Genomic DNA, 23,375 nt, shown 5'->3' with positions numbered 1-23,375 from the left:
ACAGTCCCTCTCTCCAAAGTTTCTGGCTGGTGGCAGTGGTTACTACCGTAAATATTTGACCGCAAATATTTCCCTATGGGATTTTCCCATTGTTCGAGGCTACCACTTTTATTGACAGCCTCTAACATACAGCCGGTTTATTTTAATATTAACTTTACTCCGGTAGGTTTTTATTGCCAGAACTTTAATAATATTTCTCGTGTCTTTCTCTGAAATCCTAACCCAGGTCGAGGATCCCTTGTTTGTCCTTTTGGCGGGCTTCTACACAGAAGCCCTCCTTTCGGCGCCACTGAGCCTGGGGTAGACAGGATGTGTGGGAGGGGGAATAAGCACCCTGGACAGGGTTACCTAGGCATCCCAAGTCGCACTCTGCCCTGATAGGCTGGGGGGTTATCCCGCCAGGATAGCCACCCCACTGTGCGAGTGACAGCTAGGCTGTATGAATGGGGGTATTTCTGCATAAAAGCAGGGTCCTGAGGACTGGAGGACAAGACGTCGCCACTGGAACTAAGAAGCCGAAGAGGAGAGAAGCCAAAGACATCTGCAACGACTGAACCACCAGTGAAGCCCTGCTGCAAATCCTCACCACTTTTCTACAACGACTCGAGAAGATCTTCACCTGCAAGAGTCTTCTTCCCTTGAGCTGGTGGGGTCAACCAGTTCCCCAATCGCCTTCCAGGACCTGCTTTGGTCGATTCGCCAGTGCCAAGCACTAGGAGACCGGATAGCCGGGCACCGGTCCACCACGGCCACGATTTAAAGGAGCATACCTTTTATTCAGTTTTGGCAGCAATGCGGCTGGTTTCATCCCTGGGCAGTGCAGTAACTCGAACCTTCCTCCACGACGAGAGCCTCTCTTCCTCTGCTGGATCTCCTAAACTGCAGGAACTGCCAGGAACTACCGTCACCGCAGGAGCCTGTTCCGCTTTCAAGGTACATTGTTCTGCCTGGCCGCATTTTCATCTAACATTATCTTTCCACGTCCTGCAACCGCCTTTTCAATCGTTTAACAAAGACTTGACTGCAGCTACTAGAACATTTTGAAACTAGGCACTTTGCCTTGTACCACTGACTCTGGCACAAGCCTCTTGACTCTGGCTAAATCTGTTACAACTGCCTTCTCTAGATTGTTTCTCATCAAGAAATGTGTTGGTGCACATGACACTCTTATAAACCACCTTTTCTCCCCCTTTATATATTGCTGAAGTGCCATTTTGCTCGGTTTTCACCAAAGTACTGTTGATGCTAAAGTGCTGCCTTGCTGAACTGGTTCACAATCCAATTGAAAGTGTTGCTGGTGTGTTTAAGAGGTTTAACCTATATAACTTGTTCTTTCCCTCCCTCTGAAGAAATTGTTATGCCATTTGTGCTTAATTTAACACTGTGCCGTTTTGCTCAGTTTTCACTCATGCTCAAACTTGTCTACAATTTAAATAGGGAGTTGTGTATACTTGTCCTGACTTACTTTAATATTAGTGGTTTGTGTGTGAACATCAGAGTGTGTACAATAAATATATATATATTCTTTTTGATACAAAGCTTTGGTCAGTGTTTCCTTGTTCCATAGTATTGTAGTCCTATTGTGTAAACCCTGAATACTGCTCATCTCCCTCTTGAGATAAGTCTGACTGCGCTTAACCACAGCTACAAACTAAATCTTTGTGGTACAGACTGATACCAAGGAGATTTATTGCATATACCTGTAGTCTTAATGTTCTGTAGTGCTCCCTAAGGGAACTGCACAGGATTCTGCCTAACAATCTGCAGTAAAAAAATGACAATAGTTGGAAGAACACATCCACTGCCACCAGCCATAACTAGGAGATTTGTCTAAGTGACTAAAAAGGCACATGAGTAGAGAGGAGGAGGATCCTATGCATCCCTTTGGCACTCCACTGAAGGTAATGTGTGCCAATCTCTCAGATTATAGAGTTTTGGGAGAGATACTATCCTTAAGAACTTTAGTTACTCGAGGGTATAAAAAAATAATCTTAAAGGAGGACCTTAAGGGTCCCCAGCAACACTGCCCATAAGGAACTGTGTGCTGCAGTAGTAAAAACACAGATGCCTTTAAGAGCTATGGGGCAGAAAGACTCCATAGTACAGGTAGAATAGACAGAGCCCACAAGAATGAATGAGTGGACAAACAGCTCCACTCATTCAGGGTTGTAAGAAAAAGTTCCAGAGGTGCAGCAAAAGTGCTGCGGGTCTCACCAGTAGAGGGGAAGAAGCATAAAAATGCTAAACCTCCCTTACAGTCATACGAAATATATGAGAAGGAGAGCCTGACGACAATCCTGTCAGAATCACACAAACATCGATATACAATGGCTGCTTCCTGTAACGATATTGCTTGCACACCGGCGGAGGCACACCAGAGGTGAGGACCACATGACCCAACACACCCGCCCGTCCAAGTAGAAGGCCCTCGACCTGGCACCCACCAGGCCACTCATGGGTCTCGCTACCCTGCGCACACCCACACCATCCCAGCACCATGACAGTTTCCACCAGCCCTACCCGGGGGAGCGGGCAAAGAGGGAAGGGGGGACAAAACCAGTCACGCTGTGCTACTAGGCAAAGTTGGTTTATTGCACCCGGAGGGCGATGGTTAAGAATGAACCACGGGAGTCACCTGATCCAGGGGTTTCCTTCGATGTACTCTTCCTGCTGGTAATTACAACTAGGCCTTGCACCTATTGTTCACTGCAGTGTCTTCTACACTGTGTGATCTCTTCAATAAAAACCTATGTTCAACCAAAAAAATATGTTGGCTCCCAAAAAATATACATTGGTCTACCAATACAGTAAAATGACAAACCCTTGCTGTGCGCAGTGTGTTCCTCGTGTGACCGTGGGACCTGCTGCTACTTGCATCACGTACATATTCTTTTAAAGCGACTTTGCTTCCGGATCATCTACTTCCCGGATCATCTACTTCCAAACCGGGTATCTGTCCCTCTTTATTTCTTCTCCCCCGGCAGGAGTGTCTTACCTTGGGATACACTTATTTTGACTGCCGCCATTGGGAACAGCAACGCAAAAGGGTGAACCACTGGAGGGAGTGTGACAGTATTCTACTGCCATAGCCCTCAATTGTTTGCTGAAGTGTCTATTGTTCGGTCTGTGCACCGCAAAATTGGAAAGTCTGCGGGGGGTTTGAAATTAAAAAAACAACACAGGAATATTGCAATGCCTGGTAAAGACACCAGCAGTAGTAAAACAGTGGTATACGTGGAAAGAAACCTTATGGCCTACGTTCCGGTAAACTGTTAACAACCGGCACAGGAAATAAGGTGGACACAGATAACAAAGGGGCAAATGAGAATGGTGCCCCGCAAAAGGACCCATTGGATGCTTTCTTCCCCACAAAAACCCTAGAAGGGGGTCCACGCCCGCCAATGCAGAGCTAAGTACACTACACCCCGAGGGGGAAGGCAGTTATCTGCCATTGGACCTTGACGACGACTCCCTACTTCAGCTGTGCTAAGCATTGCAGGATCGCGTTGCACCCCAAGCAGGAAAGCATGATGGGGGAGCGATACCAAATACAGACCAATTGCACAACCCAGCAGCTGAAAGGGAGGCGGTGGGGGGGGGAGGAGATAAGCCCGCAGGCTAAGGAGTGTACGGAGGAGCAAGTGGTGGGGACAGAGGCGAATTTGGAGTCTATCTCCCACTTGGCACTAGTCCCCATGACAGAGGCACAACATCTACTCCCCCCAGCCACGGCGCCTTGCCCATCAGCTTGCCCTAATTTGGTATTCAAATCGGCCAATTTAACCACCGAGAATTCAGCACTCATGACACTTCACAAACTAGCCATATGGTACTCAGCTTTGCTGTTAAAATTCTGCTGAAATTATGTGGAACCATACATGAAGATTTGAAATCGCAAGAGGCGGTGATTACCTCACTTTACAACCTACTGGTAAAATCTAAAAAAGCAACAGCTACGCCTATTATTGACCTGAGAGTAGAGGTACCCCAAACTAATGTACCCAGTAGCCCTGGTGGGGATGTAAGTACACCTACTACGGCCAGGGAAATGACATGCATTCCGGCTGTTGCTGATCTCCCTGCCGGGGTAAAAAGCGTGGTGCCTGAAGTAGTTCATCTTTCCAGGAGACAGGCAAGACTGGCAAAAAAAACAGCTGGTGAAGGTCCACACCCAGCCTAAACCGGCCCAGTCCACCTTGGAAGGCGACCTGCGGGTGTTACAGCCTCCGTTGAACTCCACTCCCCGACCATGTGGCAACATCATCTAAAAAAAAAACAGCACTAGCGAGCGGTTCGGCGTAATAGAAGTTCCGACCAGACGGTGGGAACACTAACAAGCTGACTACTGGAGGAACTCCTGATCAAAGTGCAACCTGTGCCTATGGTGCAGCCGACACCATGCCCTGGCCCAAAGCACACACCCACTCGACCAGCCTCGGTGATATCCCTCAAGTCCGAGGATCATGCATGTCTGGGCTCCCCAGGGATACCGGAAGGGGCGGGGCATCGGGTGAGGGGTGGGGGGCGAGGTGGTTCCCCTCGGTGCCTGCTAACAAGGTTGACTTGAAAATTGAGACCATTTCATCGTTGGACGGCAGTAAATCAGGTCCCCAGCTAAATCGACCCACACACTTATTTTCCAAAATCCCATCTCTTCGAATTCTTAATTCTAGTGATGTTGACTTTGTGGAACCCTTAGGCTTATCCGGAGCGAAATTTACAAAAATCCATGGTTTCCTCCCTGAAACTGCAGCAATGTTGAGGGCCAATAAGGCGTCCTTGCGGTATTTAGGCTTTGTGTTAGATTCCCCACTTCCGAAGAGACCATTGCCCGATGGCTGTTTGAAATATAAGTGTACTCGAGCCACCAGCTCCAACCCCCTCCCCCCCAAGAAGTACCAGCAAAAGTACCCGCCTAAGCTCAGCGATAAACAAGGGTGGGAGTGGTTACAAGGAATGTTTGCACAATGGAAAACAGGGTGAATCTCAAACCATTATGTGTTGGAACACATGGGGTTTCAGCCACAGGCTAAAGGGGTGGGGGGGCTCACAGGATTTGTTATCAGCCGAGATATTAATACTGCAAGAAACATGGGTCACATTTGATATAGAATTTGACGGATATGCCACTTATCAGACCCGTGCCGCCAAGGGAAGAGTGCGGTAGACCGGTAGGTGGCCTATTGATTGGCGTCAAGTCCTCCTAGAACTCCAGATTAATCCACCAGGACAACCCAGGGGGGAATTTATTGGTAATTCAGATATCCCCCGCCAGGGGGGTGGGAAGGGTTCAGTGATATCTTGATAGTGAACATATATACCCCCCCCCCCCCCAGGTGAGCTGCTCACAGAGGCCTTAGGCGATCAACTGGACTCATTTCTGACAACTTGGTGCATGGGAAAAGACCCTTCTCCTATGTTATTATGTGGAGACTTAAATGTCAAATGTGTCGATCTTGAAGGGTGTGGGAAATACGCGTGTGTCTCCGATATTTGCAACATACCACTAACTAAGAGTAACAACAAAGGGAAAGTACGGCTGGATATCTGTAAAGACTGGAATCTGACAATCTTAAACGGTCGCACTATTAGAGACCTACTGGGCAGTAGGGACTAAGTGTACAGTGCTGGACTATATGGCTGTGACTGAGTGCCTTTTAAGCCATGTTTTACAATTATGCATTTCCCTAAATAACTATAGCGATCATGTCACTTTAACCCTAAGTGTGGAGGGAGGCGGAGGGGTGGGAGGGTTGGGTATATGTAGAGATGTGGTACCCAATCATGCTGGAAATAGGATTCGGTGGACATCGTATAACATCGACAAGATGAACGTCCTTTCCTTCCTGGTGAGCACAGTTGCTGTGGGGTAAAAACCCTGAGGAGATAGAAGTCTGGATATTACAACTAACTCAAGCACTCTTTAAGGCAAGTCCTGCCCCCGGGATAAGATGGAAAGCGAGGGGTGCCTCAGTCTTTGATGCTAATATTCGGGATCAGAAACGGGTTATGCGCCAAGCTATTAGAGCTCTAAAAGAGACAGCAGTTAGTGCCGTTGATTTTGGGCTGCTACAGGGCAAGAAAAAAATATACAAAACGTATGTTCTGCTCTTGGCTTTGCCTATATCGCCAGTCCCTTCAAAGAGGCCAGGAGCAGAAGTTCACAGAAACTCTTTGTAGCAGAGACAGCCGTAGAATTTGGCACTTCCTTGCCCAAGCTAGGGGCGAGCAGAAATTGAGGGTCTTCAACCCTATCTCTAGGGGAGTATGGGCAGAATTCAATCCGATAAATTCCTTAAGGAAAATGCAGTTACCACGAGCATAGCTGTGGAGGTAAAGATCTGGCCACTCCCCCTTAGCCATAAAATTGTGAAGCAGACAATTATGAACCTAAAATCTTCTAACGCTACGGGACCTAATGGTTTAGCCAACACCGTATTAAAAAGGGACCCAAATAATTGGGCTCAGGTACTCCTTACTTTGTATTCCCAAATCAGAAGAACCTGTCAGGTGCCCTCATCCTGGAGGAAGTCTGTGTTGATTGCAGTACACAAAAAGGGGGACAGGGGGACTGTTGCAAACTATCGACTACTCTCAATGCTAGAGGCCACAAGCAAAATCTTCACGATCCTGGTACTTAAGGAACTAGAAGCCTGGCTCTCGGAAAATCAGATTCTTAACTATGCAAAGACAGGCTTCAGACCTGGGTCGAGCACTACTCATAACATCCGGGTGCTCGACCAGTTAATTAATAACACTGTTAGTAGTAAGAAAGCCACTCTGTACATAGCTTTTATACATTTTCGTCGTGCCTTTGACCAAATGGTTTGGGACATTCTATGGTCAAAGCTCAGAGCCATGAATTGCCCTGCCTGGATATTGCATATACTAATTGCCCTCCACAATAACACCTACACAAACACAGGGGTAAAGCAGGGATGTGTAGCCGTGCCCATGCTCTATAACCTCAATATCACTGACCTTCTACCACGTATGTCGCTAAAGTCTAATTGCCCTCCCAAATTGGGCGACACAACGATCATTGGCATGCTCTATGCCGACAATCTAATTCTATTCGATCGCACACTATCTGGCATTAAGAGCATGCTTAATGAGCTGTCAATTTATGCGTCTCCGTTAGGCTTAACTATCAATCTTGCTAAGACAAAGATAGTAGCTATTGCCAGAAAGGGCCCTTGTCGCTCTTGTATCGCAACCGATTTGGGCATGATTGCCGTGGTGGAATCCTACCCGTATTTGGAATTGGTTTTCAAAGCCTTGTCTAACTATGATGCCATAATCCGCCATAAAAAACGGCGAGCGAAATTGCTTATTTTACAGGCCTGCAAATTCACTAAGGGGACTGCAGGTTTCAGTATGGCAAGTATCTTAAGATTATACCAACAGTGTTGTGTCCTTTCCATCCTCTATGGCCTGGAGGCACTGGCCATGCAGCATCCAAAATGACTGAATATCGTGGAGGGCAATATGTGGCGCACTGCACTGGGATTAGGTCCTTCCTGCTCAGTGCAGTTTTTGCGCCTAGAGCTGGGCCTCATCTCTATGAGGGGCCTGGCGCTACTTGAGCAAGATATATTTTACCTGAAAGCGTGCTCTGCTCCTTCGTGTAAATTGCTGCAACTGGCTGGTGGCAACTATGACGTAGAGAGGCATCCTCGGGCGCTTAATTTTAAACAACTTAATGAATCTCTTTTTGAGATTAACTGGTCTTACACCAAAAAGAAACACATGCCCTATATCCGCCTGAAAACATCTTCAGAACGAAAACTTAACAGGTGGGATTGGAGTATGAACTCTATCCATCTGTCTTAGTTGAGTGGATATGAGGCTGTGTCCAATATCACCCACACATTCCGAAAGCCCCAACCCTACTTGCTGCTGTGCCTGGCACCAGAGGTGAAGCAGTTTATATTAAGGCTACGGATAAAACAGCTCCCGGTTTTGGCTTTTGGCCCATGCCTGAGGGTGCCTCACGAGTCTAGGTGCTGTCGAATTTGCCAGTCCATAGGAGTGCTGGAATCAACTAGGCATGTCCTGACCCTCTTTGCCAAACTAGGATCACTATATATGTGCTCATTTGGGAAATGGGTCCACAACTATGAGGCAATAACTGGGGAAGCTTTTTGGGATATATGTTTAAACTCTGAATAACTGGGATTTCAGAATGCTCTCTTTAAGGTATGGTTCCAAGTTAAAACCTTGTTACCGGATTAAAATATGTACGAAAAATCTAAGAGGCCTGTCTGTCTGGCATCTGGGTTTGATAATATGGAGAGGGATCCAAATGTATACATCAGGAGAAAATACTTCTACATATGATTTATTTATTTGCATTTTTAAAGTGCTCACACAGCCCGGGGGCATCGAGGCGCCGTTACAGAATTTTTTAGTAATTATTTTTATTTTTTTGTTTTTTTTGTTTTTGTTGCATATTTATAACACGCTTAAATACCCAGAGGTTTCTAAGGGCGGACCAGGGGATCGAACCTGTGTTGCTTCATGCCGTCTTGCTTCCAAGGCGAGCATGTTGCCATTGAGCTATCCTCCCGGGACAGGGACCAATAAAGTATTTTATATTCTACTCGGTGGTTGAGCAATACGCTGGCATCTTGTTTGATGCTAGGTGTTTGGCATTTAAAGACATCTTGTTTTATTGTTTTACCTGCACTAATTGCTACACAGACTAGTTGATTGATACTGTGTGTTTTATGATCTATGATCTATGTGTTTGTATTTAGGATTGTATCACACACAACTTACCAGCTACTCCTAAAAGCAATGTTATCCCAAGGCACCAGGTGCCGACCAGCAGTAGACAGGCCCACAGAAATGGGGGCCTAATGGGCTACCCAGGACAGTAAACTCACAAGGGGGAAAAGGGTTGCAATAGCAGAGGGTCATCAGTACAAGTCCCCATCACCTACAAAACAGGTCATTGATTCAAAAATAAAACTAGAGTAAAAGGAAACGTTGAAGGTACCATAAGAAGTGACCCTAGAATTTCCAAAATGGAAATTCTGTTTTAACAGAGAGGAGGTTTGATAGACTGCATGCAGTTACATGGAATAGAACTACAATTGGTCACTTCAGTGTGATATGAAGAGTAGTTATAAGAGATTTAATATCAGGAATTTCAGAACTGAAACAAATCAAGTTTTCACACAGCTCCTGAGAAAGATCTGCAGTTGAAGACAGACTTGGGAACAAAGGGATTAGAGATCACCTGAAAAATCTCATTGGATACGAGGCATACGAGATTCAACAGTTATGTTCATGCTGGAGACAACTTTCTGGCATTCGTTCTCATGAACGTACAAAGAATCGTAAATTTACCTGCCATTCTTCAATTTTCTGGTCATACTTAACAGTACGTCCTTCTTCAACATTAACATGATCCTGAATAGGTTTTATGTTCTTTTCAATTTCATTGACCTAAAAAAGAAATGAAAAAGGCTGCTCCTTACTACAAGCATGTTGAGATTGCATTTCCTGTGTTTCTTATTTAGTCATAAAAGAAACACAATTCAAGACAGTAAAATAATAATTCAAAAAGGACGCTAAGTGTTTGAAGAAAGGAAATCAACCAGGCTTTCTTGAGCCCCCATAGGGCTCAATGGGAATGGGGAAGGAGCCAATAACGGGCCAGCAAATAGCGGGCCCGTTATTAGCTCCATGGTCCCTTAACGGGTCCCGCTAAAGGCGGCTGGTAAAACCAGCCGGCCCTAGTGGGACCCCGCTAGGGGACCTCGGAATGCAGCGGTAGGGGGTTAACGGCACCGCCATCCTTACCGGTGCCGTTAACCCACTACTGCCATATTCGGAATGACCCCCAATATCTTATTAGAAAGTATGTATTCTGGTTTAAAATTTAGGTTCCACTCCAGCCACTTCAACTGTCTTCGGACAGTTGCTCAGTCCCCCTTACATTGTTGACGCTAGGCAGGGCTGGACTGCCCCATCGGGACACCGGGACATCCCCCGGTAGGCCTCAGGCCTGTAGGGCCTCTTTTTGAGCAGATGTATACACTTCATTAAGAACATCGCATTGATTTTGCCTCGGCTCCGCCTGGGTGGTTTGCCTTGAATTGGCTGCCACCGTAATTCTTTTTCTTCCCAGCAACTGGGCTGGGCCCACCCAGCGCCTGTGTACGAGGGCCTCCTGGGCTGGGCACCAGAGGAACTGCACGTGCCCCTGGCCCCCTGCTGCAGCTCAGGCTGTGTCACGTGCACTCTGCACACATTGTCACCGGCAGCTCAGGGAAGCGCAGGGGTCAGCAGGGCACACTGCAGGGAGCTGGGCTGGCCCGGGCTGCAGGAGGCCTAATAGCAATTTGCAAGATGCAAGTCAAGAAGATCGAGTTTCAGGTAAGCTGCAAGACGCTTCAGGCTCTGGGTGTCGGCACAAACCGGCCCCCAGGGCCTCACACTGTCACTTTCTCGCTCTGCCCCATCTTTCTCTCTACACCCCCACCCCCTACCCCCTACCTCTCCCGCTCTTTTTCTCACTCTCTCTCCCTTTCTATGGTTCCATCTCTCTTTGACACGCACTGTCTTGCGCTTTCCCTTGTCTTGTGTGCTTCTCCTAAAATGTTGCCACCATGTTCCCCTGCGCTGCTGCCAAATGTTTTGTTTAAAACCTGAAGATTTTACCGTTCCTGTCCCTCCCCCTCCCCGTGTGTCCAGAGCTCAAATTTCACACGAGGTCTGCCTGAGCCCTATGCTCCCCCGCAGCACCCCTTCTGCTCTCCCTGAGGCTGTCCACCATAGGCGTTGCTGGGGGGAGGGAGCTAAGGGGGCTATAGCCCCAGGTCTTTTGATTGTAGCAATTCCCTGCTCTGGCACTGTGTGGTGCTCAGCTGCTGCCGCTGCGGATGCTCCACGAGCACAAGTGGCTGAGAAGGGGATAAGGGAATGCTCGCCGCCTTGTATTGCTGTCAAGGCTGATGCTGCGGGTGGAGTCATGGGCTGTGGCAGCCACATGCCAGTGTGCACGCAACACGGGATGCGGAGGGACACTAAGGGTGCAGGAGCCTCCTCCACACATGCTCAGAGGCTTCTAGAAGCAAAGACAGGACTGTATTATGTGCTGGGCCAATGACGGCAACTATGGACTAGGACCTTCATTGTATGTAGTTTCTCTAGAGGCAGCCACAAGCAACAATAATACAAGGTCTGAGGTACACGCTATGTACCAAGCAGAAGGGAAACGAAACATGCTTACAAAAGCATTATTCACAACGCTCTCTTACTTAGACAACTCCAATGGCTTCTAAAAATAGTCTGCTGGAACTGAGCTTTCAGCAGGAGGAGCAGGGGTCCCTCTAATGCTTCTGTCAAGAGGTGTGCCCCAAGTCATTGCTAATCCCCATCACATGCCCGCTTCACGTCCGATGCCCCAGCTGTGACAGTGTTACGGATATACGTGAAAAGACTGGGGAAAAAATAACCAGTCAGAAAAGACTGAGTTTTTTTGGTCGAATTGCAGAAAGAAATTGGGGGTTGTGCACTTTTTTATAATAAGGCGGGGTGGGGGAAGACACCTCCAGCCCCACTAGTGCCCCCCTAACTTCATTTATACTCTTACCCCAGCCCCCATCTATTTTAAAAACAAATTCAATCAAAATAACTCAATCTTTTCGGCCTTGTTGTTTTCCCATTCGTTCTTATGGGGGATTACCAGTGTTACAGTAGCTTCCTGAAGCGGATGCTTGCACGGCGGTTACGTTTTATCAGTTACAAGTCCCAGAGTGGATGTATGTCCCAGTTTATGGGGTACTTTTGGTGTGGTTTTAATGCTGTTTGGGGGATCCATGTTATTTTTCTTTCCAGTGGTGCTGGAACAATTTTCTGAGGGGAAAAATGGAGTGATGGCCTGGGCATATGATGGCAGTGCCCTGCAAAAGCCTATCTAATATCTCAAGCCAAAACTGTTGGCTATGTATTTGCTCGTTTTTAAAAGGATTCAGTCCATGGAAGACATATGCATCAAGTGGCTTTGTGCATACTTGGTTTAGGCATTTGTATTACACCAGTAGCCATTTATAGCTGGAAGTAAGCAATGAACTCTCAGCAGACTGCTTAGAAATAACCCTGGCAGCTTAATGGTGGCTGATAATGCTTAATAGAGCGAGCTCAAAGAGACCCGAGGAGGATGTGTTTTGGGCAGAGAGGGCCAGGTACTGGATGGGAATTGCCATAGGGATTACATTGACCATGGGCAGTCAATGGGTGGATAAATAACCAAGCAACACCCACAAGTTGTGCCCCTTCTCACATGCCATCTCCCGCCTACCTGTGCTCTAATGCATTCTTTTTTCGGCTTATAGGTGGCACTTACCTAACTGACCAAACTAAAAACGTGAAAAATGGAATCCACTGGTGGATTTTCAAAGCACATTTTCCAAATACATAGTTACAATGGTACATAGTACAACTGACCCCGACTTACACTCTCATTCTGAGTATAGGGAAAGGGGCAAAAGTAGAGTAAATATTGGAATCCCCTAGCAATGTCATGTGTGCAATTTTATAGCATGGAGCCATGTTGCAACGTGGGAGGCCATCAGCTCAGCCGGCATTCATACATGTGACCTGCCGCTTAAATATCCATCTCCACAGTAGGCAGAAAAAGCAACCCAACCATTTCACCAAGATTGGAACCTATCACCTGCAGACCAAAATCCTCATGCTCTGCCGGAGGCGCTTTAGCCAGTTTAGATATACTTTACAACAGGCAAATGCTTCTGAAAGGTTAGGCTGAGGCAGTGTCAGTAGCATATGAATGATACCTGACACATGACTGGTCTATCCAAGAACGAGCGTTGCCTTAAAAGCCTACCCTATATAGAAACCATGGGAACAGGGTGGTGACTCTGGAAGGTTGGTAGGGTTTGGCCTAGGGGTGGACTGGCATATATGGAACTCTGGAGATTTTCCGGTAGGCCTCTGCCCCATGGGCCTCTTTTTTGTGGCATTTCCAAATGTTCTCATAGGAAAAGGGTTGGGTTTGCTGAAAATGTGTAATATGGGGCCACTTTGAACATTATTTCCAGGGCCTCTTTTGGCTTCCAGTCCACCCTTGACACTAGACACCACTCCTAACCCCTATACTTTCATGAGGCGCCTTCTTCCCAATTACTATATGAAATCCTTGAGAAATGCAGCCACCTTCTGAGGTGTCCAGGCTCTGGAGATGGAACCTGCATATGCCCTGCAGGAGATCAGGAAGAAGTGTGGCTGTCTGGGGGAGGTGGTGTAGGCAAGGAAAACAAATTACTGGAAGGTCAAACAAGCATAGGTCTTGCAACCTGCTCAACCATATGTCTCACCAAAAGACCCTGCTCCTTGTTCACACACCATCACCCTTGTTCATGCTCCAAACCCTGACATCAGCCTGCGGGCTTCCGGCGCATTATAAGCAGACACATAACATAACATCACAGGTGTGGCTTGCTTGAATGATTCCCCCTAACCCTATCTGACACATCGTGGTGCCTGTGGGGCAGCAACACCCACCCAGTTATATAAAGCCTTTTTCTGAGTTTGCTTGTTGTGTATTCGTCAGTCTTGTCTTACAATCAACTGCCCCCTGAGGGGATCTTTTTAGACATGGGGCACAGTTTCATGTAGGGGTTTTTACCCAGACTAAATTCAGAGAAAACCCTGTTGCGTGTGGGGTCAATCTATAAGCTACTACTGCTTTCAATAATACTTCCTTCCTGTCCCATTCATTATCCCATGCCCACCATAAACCTTTAAAAATTCCCTTTAATCTTTCAACTACCCAGTTGATTTGGAGATAGTATATGGTACTAGTACAGTGCTCCATCACACTGTCGTACAAATATGCAATATTCTTGGACTTAAAACTTGGACCTGAATATATTCCCTCAAATATTTCCTCTAGAAAAACCATGATTTCTCTTTATTTCCAGCGATTGAAACATCCACCGACCATGTCAAAAGATTGTTAAACTCTATGCTATACATCATGGGTCCACCACCCCCTCTGTGGATTGGGGCAAAAAAGTTAATTCCTACCATTTACAAAGCTAAAGTTTCAATGTAGGGTTTAGGCACTGGGCACCTATGGCTCCCATAAGCTTTTTCACTTCGCTTGCAAAGGATCCACGTACTTGCAGCTCTCTCAATTTTTATGTCAGAGGCAGGCCATTAATAGTCACTGTGGAGGTTTGTTACGGTTATCATCCACTGCCCTTCTTATCCCAAGTGTATTATGTGGTTTCAAATGTTCTTTGGGGACATTATTCTTTTGCCCCGTTTTAGAATGTTCCTTACACTTATTATCCATGAGTTGCCACAAAGGCTTCCAGACACAGAAGCTTCAGAGTTACCTTGTGCAACAAACCTTCATTCATTTTTTTTTTAATAGTCTCGGATAAGCCTGCATCCTACTCCATGGCTATGTCCAATTTGATTTTTGGGTTGGTCCTATCGATTAAGTAAAGAACTTACTCCACTTACTGTGTTGCCTTAGGATCTTCACAATCAGTCAAATGTGAGAGACAATCCACCATACGATTCTGGATGCCTGGAACATATGTTAACTTCAACATGTGTGTGCATAGCTGTGACCCATTTTATCCTAGTGGGCACTTTATCTAGGACTTTTGAAGACTATATTTCTTTCAGCCGTTTATGGTCAGTATATACTTCTAACTATATGCCCCACACAAATCACCTGAACTGCTCCACTGCCCATTTAATTGCGGACATTTCTCTCTCAATGGTTTCCGACAGTATCTCTGCCCCTCTAAGTAGTCTGGATAAGAAGGCAATGGTACATTCTTTTTCGTCCTTCAATCTGGAGGAGGATGGATCCCAAGTCTTCTGCAATCAGCCCTTCCTTGTTTAAAATTACTCAGAGCAGGATCCTTGCTTAACGCCACCTTGATCGCTCAGGATTCCTTGTCGCATTTCTCATTCCACTAAAATGAGGCACCTGACATAAGCAGGCAGCAAAGTGTTGCTATGTTGTCTGCAAAAATGTGCAAAAGGCTTCAGCAATCAGCCATACCTAGAAACGATATTCATTGTTCTTTATTGGTCATAAAGGGGTGCTCTTTCTATGGCTTTAACTGAGTTGTTCTTCCTCGCCATATACTAACAAGTTGTCTTTAAAGAAAAGACTCATTTGTGTCCATTAAACAATCCGATGCTCTGAAATACCAATGAGGCAGATACAAGGCCAAAGGGCATAATCAGGTATTGGTACGAACTTGGAATGCGGTCTCGTGCAGTTTACCCTGTTGATATGGAGGAATTGGAAATATTAGTTGGATGCAAATATTGCCATGGTTGAAATATTTTTGCTGAGCCCAATGTCGATAATAGCTCTTGAATATCTGGGCGAGAATGACTATCAGGTATGGCATTTCTCCTGAGATAAACAGAATTTCCCTGAAGGATTCGTTACCACCAACCAAGGGTGAGACCGACACTGAAGCATAGAATCTTAGAATTATTCACGGTTATTGTACATTTTCTAGCTCTGCATGCCTCATCTTTCATGGTGACAGGAATATTCTGTCACTTCTGTACAAGTCGCCTTGATTTTGGGCGTAGTCTGATTGGGTGCACAAATCCCTTGAGTCAACCTACACCCTGCCTGAACACTTCTTCTCAAAGATTGGTTTACTTGATCAGATGGATTCCAAAAGCAATTCTGGGGGTGAATTTTGGGAGGCCAACCTATTATGGTAAAGGAGACCCTGAATAACCAAATCCAACCAAGGTAAGATAGCAGAGCTGTGGGGGCGTGGCCAGGCGGCACACCATGCAGACGTGACTCCTTTGAGCTCCGGTCTGCAGCGCCCAAGTCGGCCGTATAAACGCTATGAAAAGAAGAATTTCGGCCCCATATGAACACTAAGCTGAGTTAACATGGCGGGGGACCCGATGCAGAATTCTTGAAAAAGAGAAATCGGGATTTATGCTCTTTTAGTACCGAAGTTCCTGGCACGGGGAGATCCAAGATGGCGGATCGCGTCCTTCTCTGCAATCCCTGTTGGAAGACGATGGGCCCCTGCAGCTGTAACAGATCTAAGATGCCGAGGGCAGAACGGAAGCACGAGCGTCGCTGAGCTCAGCAGAAGAGCCCGGTAGAGAGCGGGGATCGAGGCGACCAAGCCGAACGTCGTGAGGAGCGGTCGTAATCTCCCCATTCCAGCCATCTGCCTATCCCCGCTACAGCGATTCTGAGCCCCCCCCCCTGTAACCTCTCCCACGACTGATCGCCTTGGCTGAAGGACCGCGGCACCCGAGGGAGGTGTGAGAATGTTATGTGTTGCTATGGTTACATCTTCGTGTATGATTCCAGAATGTTGATGGGATCATACACGAAGATGTGGCTTTGTTGAGGAGGCCCACTCGGGGGCTCCTCCGAATAAATCTACTAGATGAAAGAAAGATACCTCGATACTACTGTGCCTATATATTAGTTAAAACACTACAATTGGCGACGAGGACGCAGATAAGTGGAGGGAGCCCCCGGACGTTTAGAAAGAGAGATGTGTAGCGTCACGCGACGTTTCTGTGTGACGAAGAGGAGTCGCGGAGCTAAAATGCGACGTTTATGTTGACGAGAAGGAGTCGCGGAGCTGAAATATATGTATGGTGAGGAACGGGTTAGCGGCATGACAGTGAAAAGAATTATAAAGAGTAAAATCACCTGGCAAGAGCTACAGTGGGCTGCGCGCGAGTGTAGATCAACCGTCGGTCAATGTTAGAGGAAAGGACCTTTGTGCGTGCGATACGTGCCGCCATTTTAGGAGGAACAAAGCTGATTTGTAAGTTTCATGCTTACGACGTACAGCTGTTTGGATCTACATCAACAAAGTGTAAAGGAGTTAAACAAACGCTCACAAGTGTTACACAGAGAAACTGACAGTGTGATTTTGAGAGTTTGATTTTGCCGGATGCTCGAGGAGTTGAGTGACATTTTGAGGCATTATATAAAAACTGTTTAAGAAGAGCAAATAAAATAATAATATAAGCAGTGTACAGAAGACCTACTGGAACATACCACATATGAGTAGGACATTGCATACTAATCATCATCAAGCTCTAACCATGCAAAACACTGCTGCTCCAATAAAATTCTTACCGGCTCCTGGGAATCCAACATGCCCTTGGGAGCAGTGGCAAGACAATTTTCAAGTATATTTGAGAGCAATAGGAGGAGCAAAATTTAACGATGATCAGAAGGAAGCAACCTTATTACAATGTATTGGTACTGAAGCATTGAGGATTTTCAGATCATTGCCCGATTTGGAGCAGGATGAAGAAACATGGGGTGAAGCATCAAGTGGGTCACGAAAGTATGATATAGCAGTTGCTAAATTGAATAAACATTTTGGTAATAAGTCCAACATTTTATTGGAAAGATACAGGTTTTTCACAAGGAAACAGGGCAAAGAGGAAAGTATTGATTAATATTTGGCTGCTTTGAGAGGATTAATGGCCACATGTGCATTCACAGGGGTTACAGATGAATATTTGCGTGATCAGATAGTGTTGCATGTGGCTGACCCGCGCATTCAGCAACGATTATGGCAGGCGAAGAATCCTACGTTGGAAAAGACTGTTGAGATAGCCAGGTCAATTGAAATGGGTGAAAAATGTATGAGAGAGGTTCAAAGTAAACCGGAGTATTCTGGAATTAAGTCAGTCCAAGAGATGAATGATGAACAGCAAAACAACCAAGAAGAAAAACTGATTGCCATGGTTAAGAGAATGGTCAGGTCAGATGCATCTGGTGTATAAAGACAAGATGGAGGAGGTGCATTCAAGCAAAGTAATAGGTGTACATATTGTGGATGGAATAAACATGAAAACATGGAAAAGGAGTGTTCGGCATTCTCGGCAGAGTGTTTTAGGAGTGGACATACAGGACATTTTGGAAAGATGTGTCGCAGCAACAGAGGAAGAGGCAGATATAATGGCAGATTTGGTAGAAATACAGGTCGATTTTATAGAAGCAGAGGTGCAACTACTATAGGCGTGAGAGCTGTGGAGGAAATTGCTGGTCCCGGTAATATGGTAGCAATAACAGATATGGCAGAAGATAGAGTCGAGATACTTACTGTCACACCAAGAGATGATGGAGTAGGATCTTGGGTTCCTATGGATATTGATGGTATAACTTTACAAGTGATGGTGGATACAGGTTCCCCATATACTATGGTTGATGTGCAGACATATGTCAATGTTTTAAAGAAGAAGATGGAAGATTTACAGATGACAAACACCAGAGCAACAGGATATGGAAAGACAACTATCAATATCATAGGTTGTGTTTGGGTGAAACTGAAATTTGAAGGACGCAAGACCTACTGCAGGTTGTATGTGGCGGAGAATGGTTTTTCGATAGTAGGATGGTGGGAGCAAGCGTCATTGAATATCAAGATACATCCAGGAGAGAGTGTACCCATTCTTTGCATTTCTGAGAATGTGTGTGACAATGCAGAGAGTTTAGCAAAAACGTTTCCAAATGTCTTCAATGACAAGATTGGTTTGCTTAAAGGATTTGAGCATCGCATCATTCTCAAAAGAGGTGTGACACCAGTCGTACATAAAGTGAGAAGTATACCCATCGGCACCAAGGATGCATTAAAGGCGGAGTTAGAAAAGCTATGCAAGCAAGATGTAATTAAACCAATTGAATGTTCGGAGTGGTTATCGCCTATTGTATTGGTTAAAAAAACAGATGGATCTATTAGGATGTGTGTTGATTTAAGAGATTTAAATGCCAACATATGGATAGATCGACATCCTTTACCGAACATTGGAGAGATGTTGTCCACCATGAGTCCTGCAAAATATTTCACGACTTTGGATTTGTCGTCAGCATACCATCAGGTGGTACTTGAGGAAGGATCGAGACATTTGACATCCTTTGTGATGCCGTTGGGAGCTTTTAGGTACAAGAGAATGCCGTTTGGATTAGCTTCGGCTGCTGCAGTGTTCCAGAGGTTAATGCATCATCTATTTGACGGTTTACAAGGAGTGTATTACTTCCAAGACGATATCTTGGTGTCAGGAATGTCTCAAGAGGAGCATGATGCAAAATTGTTAGCTGTTCTGCAAATGTTACAGCAGAAAGGAATGACACTCAAAATTGAAAAGTGTAAAGTGAAAAAAAATGAAGTGACATATTTGGGACATCGAATAAATGCCAAGGGCATCATGCCTAAAGAATCGTTGGTAGACACCATTCTCAAAATTCCAGAACCAAATAACAAAGACCAGCTGAGGAGTTTTTTGGGTCTCACAGAATATTATTCCAAATGTATTGATCACTACTCCGATAACACTGAAAGTATGAGGAGTTTAATGTGTAAAGGAATGAAATATGATTGGTCGAAAGAATGCAAAAAAGAATTTGAACAGATAAAGACTATGATTAATAGAGCACCGGTTTTGAAAATGTTTGACTCGAGTGCCAGAACAAGGATAGCAGTTGATGCAAGCAATGTAGGTTTAGGTGGTGTTTTAGAACAAGTTCAAAATTGTGAAGTTGTTCCAATAGCGTTTGCATCAAGGACATTAAGAGGTGCTGAGCGAAGTTATTCGACAATAGAAAAAGAAACACTGGGAGTGAAGTGGATATTAGAACATTTCAAGAGTCTCATTTGGGGAATTCCTGTAGATGTCAGAACAGACCATAAGCCTCTTGTTCATGTTTTGAACTCGAAAAATTCTCACATGATGTCTCCACGCATAAGAAGATGGACTTTGATTATTATGCAATTTAATGTGACCATAAAGTACACTCCGGGAAGAAACAATGTGGTTGCGGATTGTTTCTCTAGATTGCCATGTGAAGAGGATGTAAATGACTGAGGATGAACAAGTGCTCAGAGAGGAACAGAACATGGATTGTATCATAGCTCAAGTGCATCCTAGTTTCTCAAAAAAAGAATGGATAGGAGCAAGGGACAGTGACATCGAACAGGAGATATTGAGGAAGGCTATTGAAGCTGGTTGGAGAGATACTGATGACAAGTTAAGGCACTGGGAAAGATTTAAGGATGAATTGTCCAGTGATGAAGTATGTGTTTATAGAGGAGATCGTATAATACCACCGACAGCTTTAAGAAAGAGGATCATGGACATTGCGCATGAGGGCCATGTGGGTAGAATGAATGTTGACTAAAAGAAGAGTAAGAGAGACTTACTGGTGGCCCAACATGTGGAGTGATATGGAAACCCTGGTTAAGAATTGTACAGCTTGTGCTGTAAGCGATAAAAGCAAATCCATACGAGCGACTCCATTACAACCTGTGAACATTCCTGTTACCGTTTGGACTAAATTGGCTATTGATATAGCTGGTCCATATGAATCTTTGGAGTCTCAGAAGATCTATCTTATGGTGTTGGTTGATTATACATCCAAATGGGTGGAATGTGGTATAGTAGTTGAGTCAGTGTCGGCTGTCAAAGTTGTGAAGTTCTTGGATGAAATATTTAGTAGAGAAGGAGACCCGCAAGAAATTGTGTCAGATAATGGAGCCCAGTTCATGTCATCTGAGATTCAAGGATTTTTAAAGGACAGATCTATTAAACACAGCACTACCGCATTGTACCACCCAATGGGTAATGGGCTTGTAGAAAGAATGAATCGTTTCATTAAAGGGATTATACAGTTAGCTTGTGTAAATGGGTTACCATGGAAGGAAACACTTAAGGAAGCTCTCACTACCTATAAAGTCACGCCACATTCAATAACCGAGGAGGTGCCATTTACGTTGATGAGAGGGAGACTTTTCACCAATAGGTTGAGGCCTGCTTGGATGATGAGCAATGAGAGTAAAAAAATTAACATGGATGACATTGTTGACAAAGTGAAAAGGAAACAAGAGAAGTATAAAAGTTATTATGACAAGCAGAGGAATGTTCAAGAGAGTAAAATAAGAGAAGGTGATATGGTGAGAGTGAGGGAACCAAAACGTGTGATGAAAGGGGAGTCTAAGTTTCGCGCTCCTCAGAGAGTAATGGAGTGCTCAAGAAAGTCCGTGATACTAGAAGATGGCAAGAAATGGTCATGTGATGATGTTGTTTTGGCAAAGGAGAAGGAAGTGATGAGATATGGAGGAGATGGATTGCTTGAAATTGAAAATTTCAAAAATGGTTGTGATGAACCCACAGTATTGGTCAAAGGAAGATCACAAGGGAGGAATGTACAGGAAAGTTCAATTGAAGAAAGAAATGACAGTGTTCAGTCAGGATCAAAATGTAGGAAAAGAGTATGGAATTACAAGCAAGACTATGTTTATTATTGAAGAGTTCAACACGGTTACATGTTCCAAGACTGGCTGTATATTCCAAGAAACATGGAAGAAAATGTATCCTTTATTGGTTGTTAAAATACAGTGTTATGTAATTTTATAGATTAAGTGTTTTTAGTTAAAGTTAAAAAAAAAATGTTCTTTGTTTGTATACAAACTGTATTTGATGTTTAGGTGGGGAGATGTGAGAATGTTATGTGTTGCTATGGTTACATCTTCGTGTATGATTCCAGAATGTTGATGGGATCATACACGAAGATGTGGCTTTGTTGAGGAGGCCCACTCGGGGGCTCCTCCGAATAAATCTACTAGATGAAAGAAAGATACCTCGATACTACTGTGCCTATATATTAGTTAAAACACTACAGGAGGTCCCATCCATGCACAGCTGACTCCCCGCGCGCTCGAGCCCCAAGGCGGGTGGGCTCCCTTGGCCCACCCCCCCCTCCGCGGAACTGGAGACCGGACCCGGCTGGGCCTGGAGGACGATGGGGGAGGACCCATCTACGACCTCTCGTCTCTGGAACAGACCAGCAGCACCGGTGAGCAGCCCCGGCCGGCCCCAGAAAACCGGTCCGGACCCTGACTGGAGAACCTACCGGGCAACAACGGATCCGCCCTGCGGGTGAGTCCCCCGCTGCCTGCCCCCCTCGAGTGCGCTGCGCCTGCTTGCCTGCCCTGCCCCCCCCCTGGGAGCGTTGCTCGGGACGGTGAGGCACGGGGTGGACGGGCCTTCTGAGGACATCCGCCGAGGGCTGCCGCCTTCTCAACCCGGTCCACCATTGGCCCCCCAGCCCTGAGGCCAAAGCTGCACCTACAGGGGCTGACCCTGCGGAGCCGGAGAGCGGACCCGGCCGGCCCCCTACACCGGGCCTGGAGGTCGGTGACGCCCGGGGGAGGCCCCATCCTCGACATCACGGTTAGCTGATTCAGGAGCGTCAGCCCCTCGCCAGCAGCGCTGGAGAGCAGACCCGGTTGTCCCCAGAGGACCGGGCCCCCGGACCCCGACAGGAGGACCAGACCGAGCAACAACGGATCCGCCCTGCGGGTGAGTCCCCTGCTGCCTGCCCTCCTCGAGCGCACTGTGTTCGCTCGCCTGCCCCCCCCCCCCCCTGGAGCAGTACTCGGGGGGGGGTGAGGCACGGGGCGGACGGCCCCTGGGACTGACCAGCACCTGCAGTGCCCGACCCGAGAAGCCTGGTAGCAAAGGGTCCATGGAGAGTGACCCTGTCCATCACACCAGCCCAGCAGACTTACAACACTATGAGGCCACATTGTTCCATGACGGCGTGACTACGGGACCAGATAGCACATACAGCAAGTCAATGAGGTACTAAAAGCAAAGGGGGCATCCACAATCACGGCAGGGGGTCCTGGAATTAATCTAATAGGAGCCGTGGAGCCGGGAGAAGGGACCACAGTTAAGGAGGAACTCTTTGGGAGGGTCTAAGCGCCCAGGAATACCCCGTTTGATCCATAGCAATACTGGGACATAACTTTTGAAGCCCATAACACCAAAGCACGGGCTGAGTGATCCTACACACTCCTCAGGTATCTGGGGTCTCCACGAGAAGCCAACCAAGCGCAATCTACAGCACCCTGGGGATGCCCAAATCTGGGACTAAGCAGAAAACACGCAGTATACAAGCCTATTTATCACCACAACCAAGAGACCCATCCACGTTCCCCGCTCTAACCTCGGAGCGGAATATCAATATGGCTGTGTCCAGGGAGGATCTGGAGAATATGTTCAAGTCCCTTAAACAAGATATCACCCAGGAAATAAAGAAGGAGATTAAAACCTCCAAGGATTCTTTGGCCCAGTCACTTGCAGATCTGACCTCTCACCTTGGAGGCCTGGAATCCAGGGTCAATGATCTAGAAAATGTCACCTGCGTTCAATCCCATGACAATCATGCCCTGGCAGGAAGAGTAAAGATTATCGAAGAACATCTGGGCAAAACAAGCCGATCTTGAAAACAGGTCGAGACAAAACAACATTCGCCTGCGTGGAGTTCCCCGGAAGATCCCCGACCGAGACCTAGC

General features: G+C 46.2%; 1 protein-coding gene across 2 annotated transcripts in view; it reads right to left on the bottom strand.

Annotated features, from left to right (window-relative positions):
• The window catches only part of SMC6 (structural maintenance of chromosomes 6), a 2,412,589-nt gene that overhangs the window by 1,666,471 nt on the left and 722,743 nt on the right, over positions 1 to 23,375 (bottom strand). For both annotated transcript variants that reach the window (XM_069605927.1, XM_069605928.1), the window contains one exon: positions 9,355 to 9,453. In XM_069605927.1, coding sequence (XP_069462028.1) covers positions 9,355 to 9,453 — 99 coding nt within the window. The remainder of the gene's footprint in view (positions 1 to 9,354; positions 9,454 to 23,375) is intronic.

The sequence above is a fragment of the Ambystoma mexicanum genome, chromosome 4p (assembly GCF_040938575.1).
Source record: "Ambystoma mexicanum isolate Mex_15411 chromosome 4p, UKY_AmexF1_1, whole genome shotgun sequence".
NCBI classification, from domain to species: domain Eukaryota; kingdom Metazoa; phylum Chordata; class Amphibia; order Caudata; family Ambystomatidae; genus Ambystoma; species Ambystoma mexicanum.
Note: the sequence above shows the minus strand (reverse complement) of the source record. Positions and strands in the feature narration are given on the sequence as shown.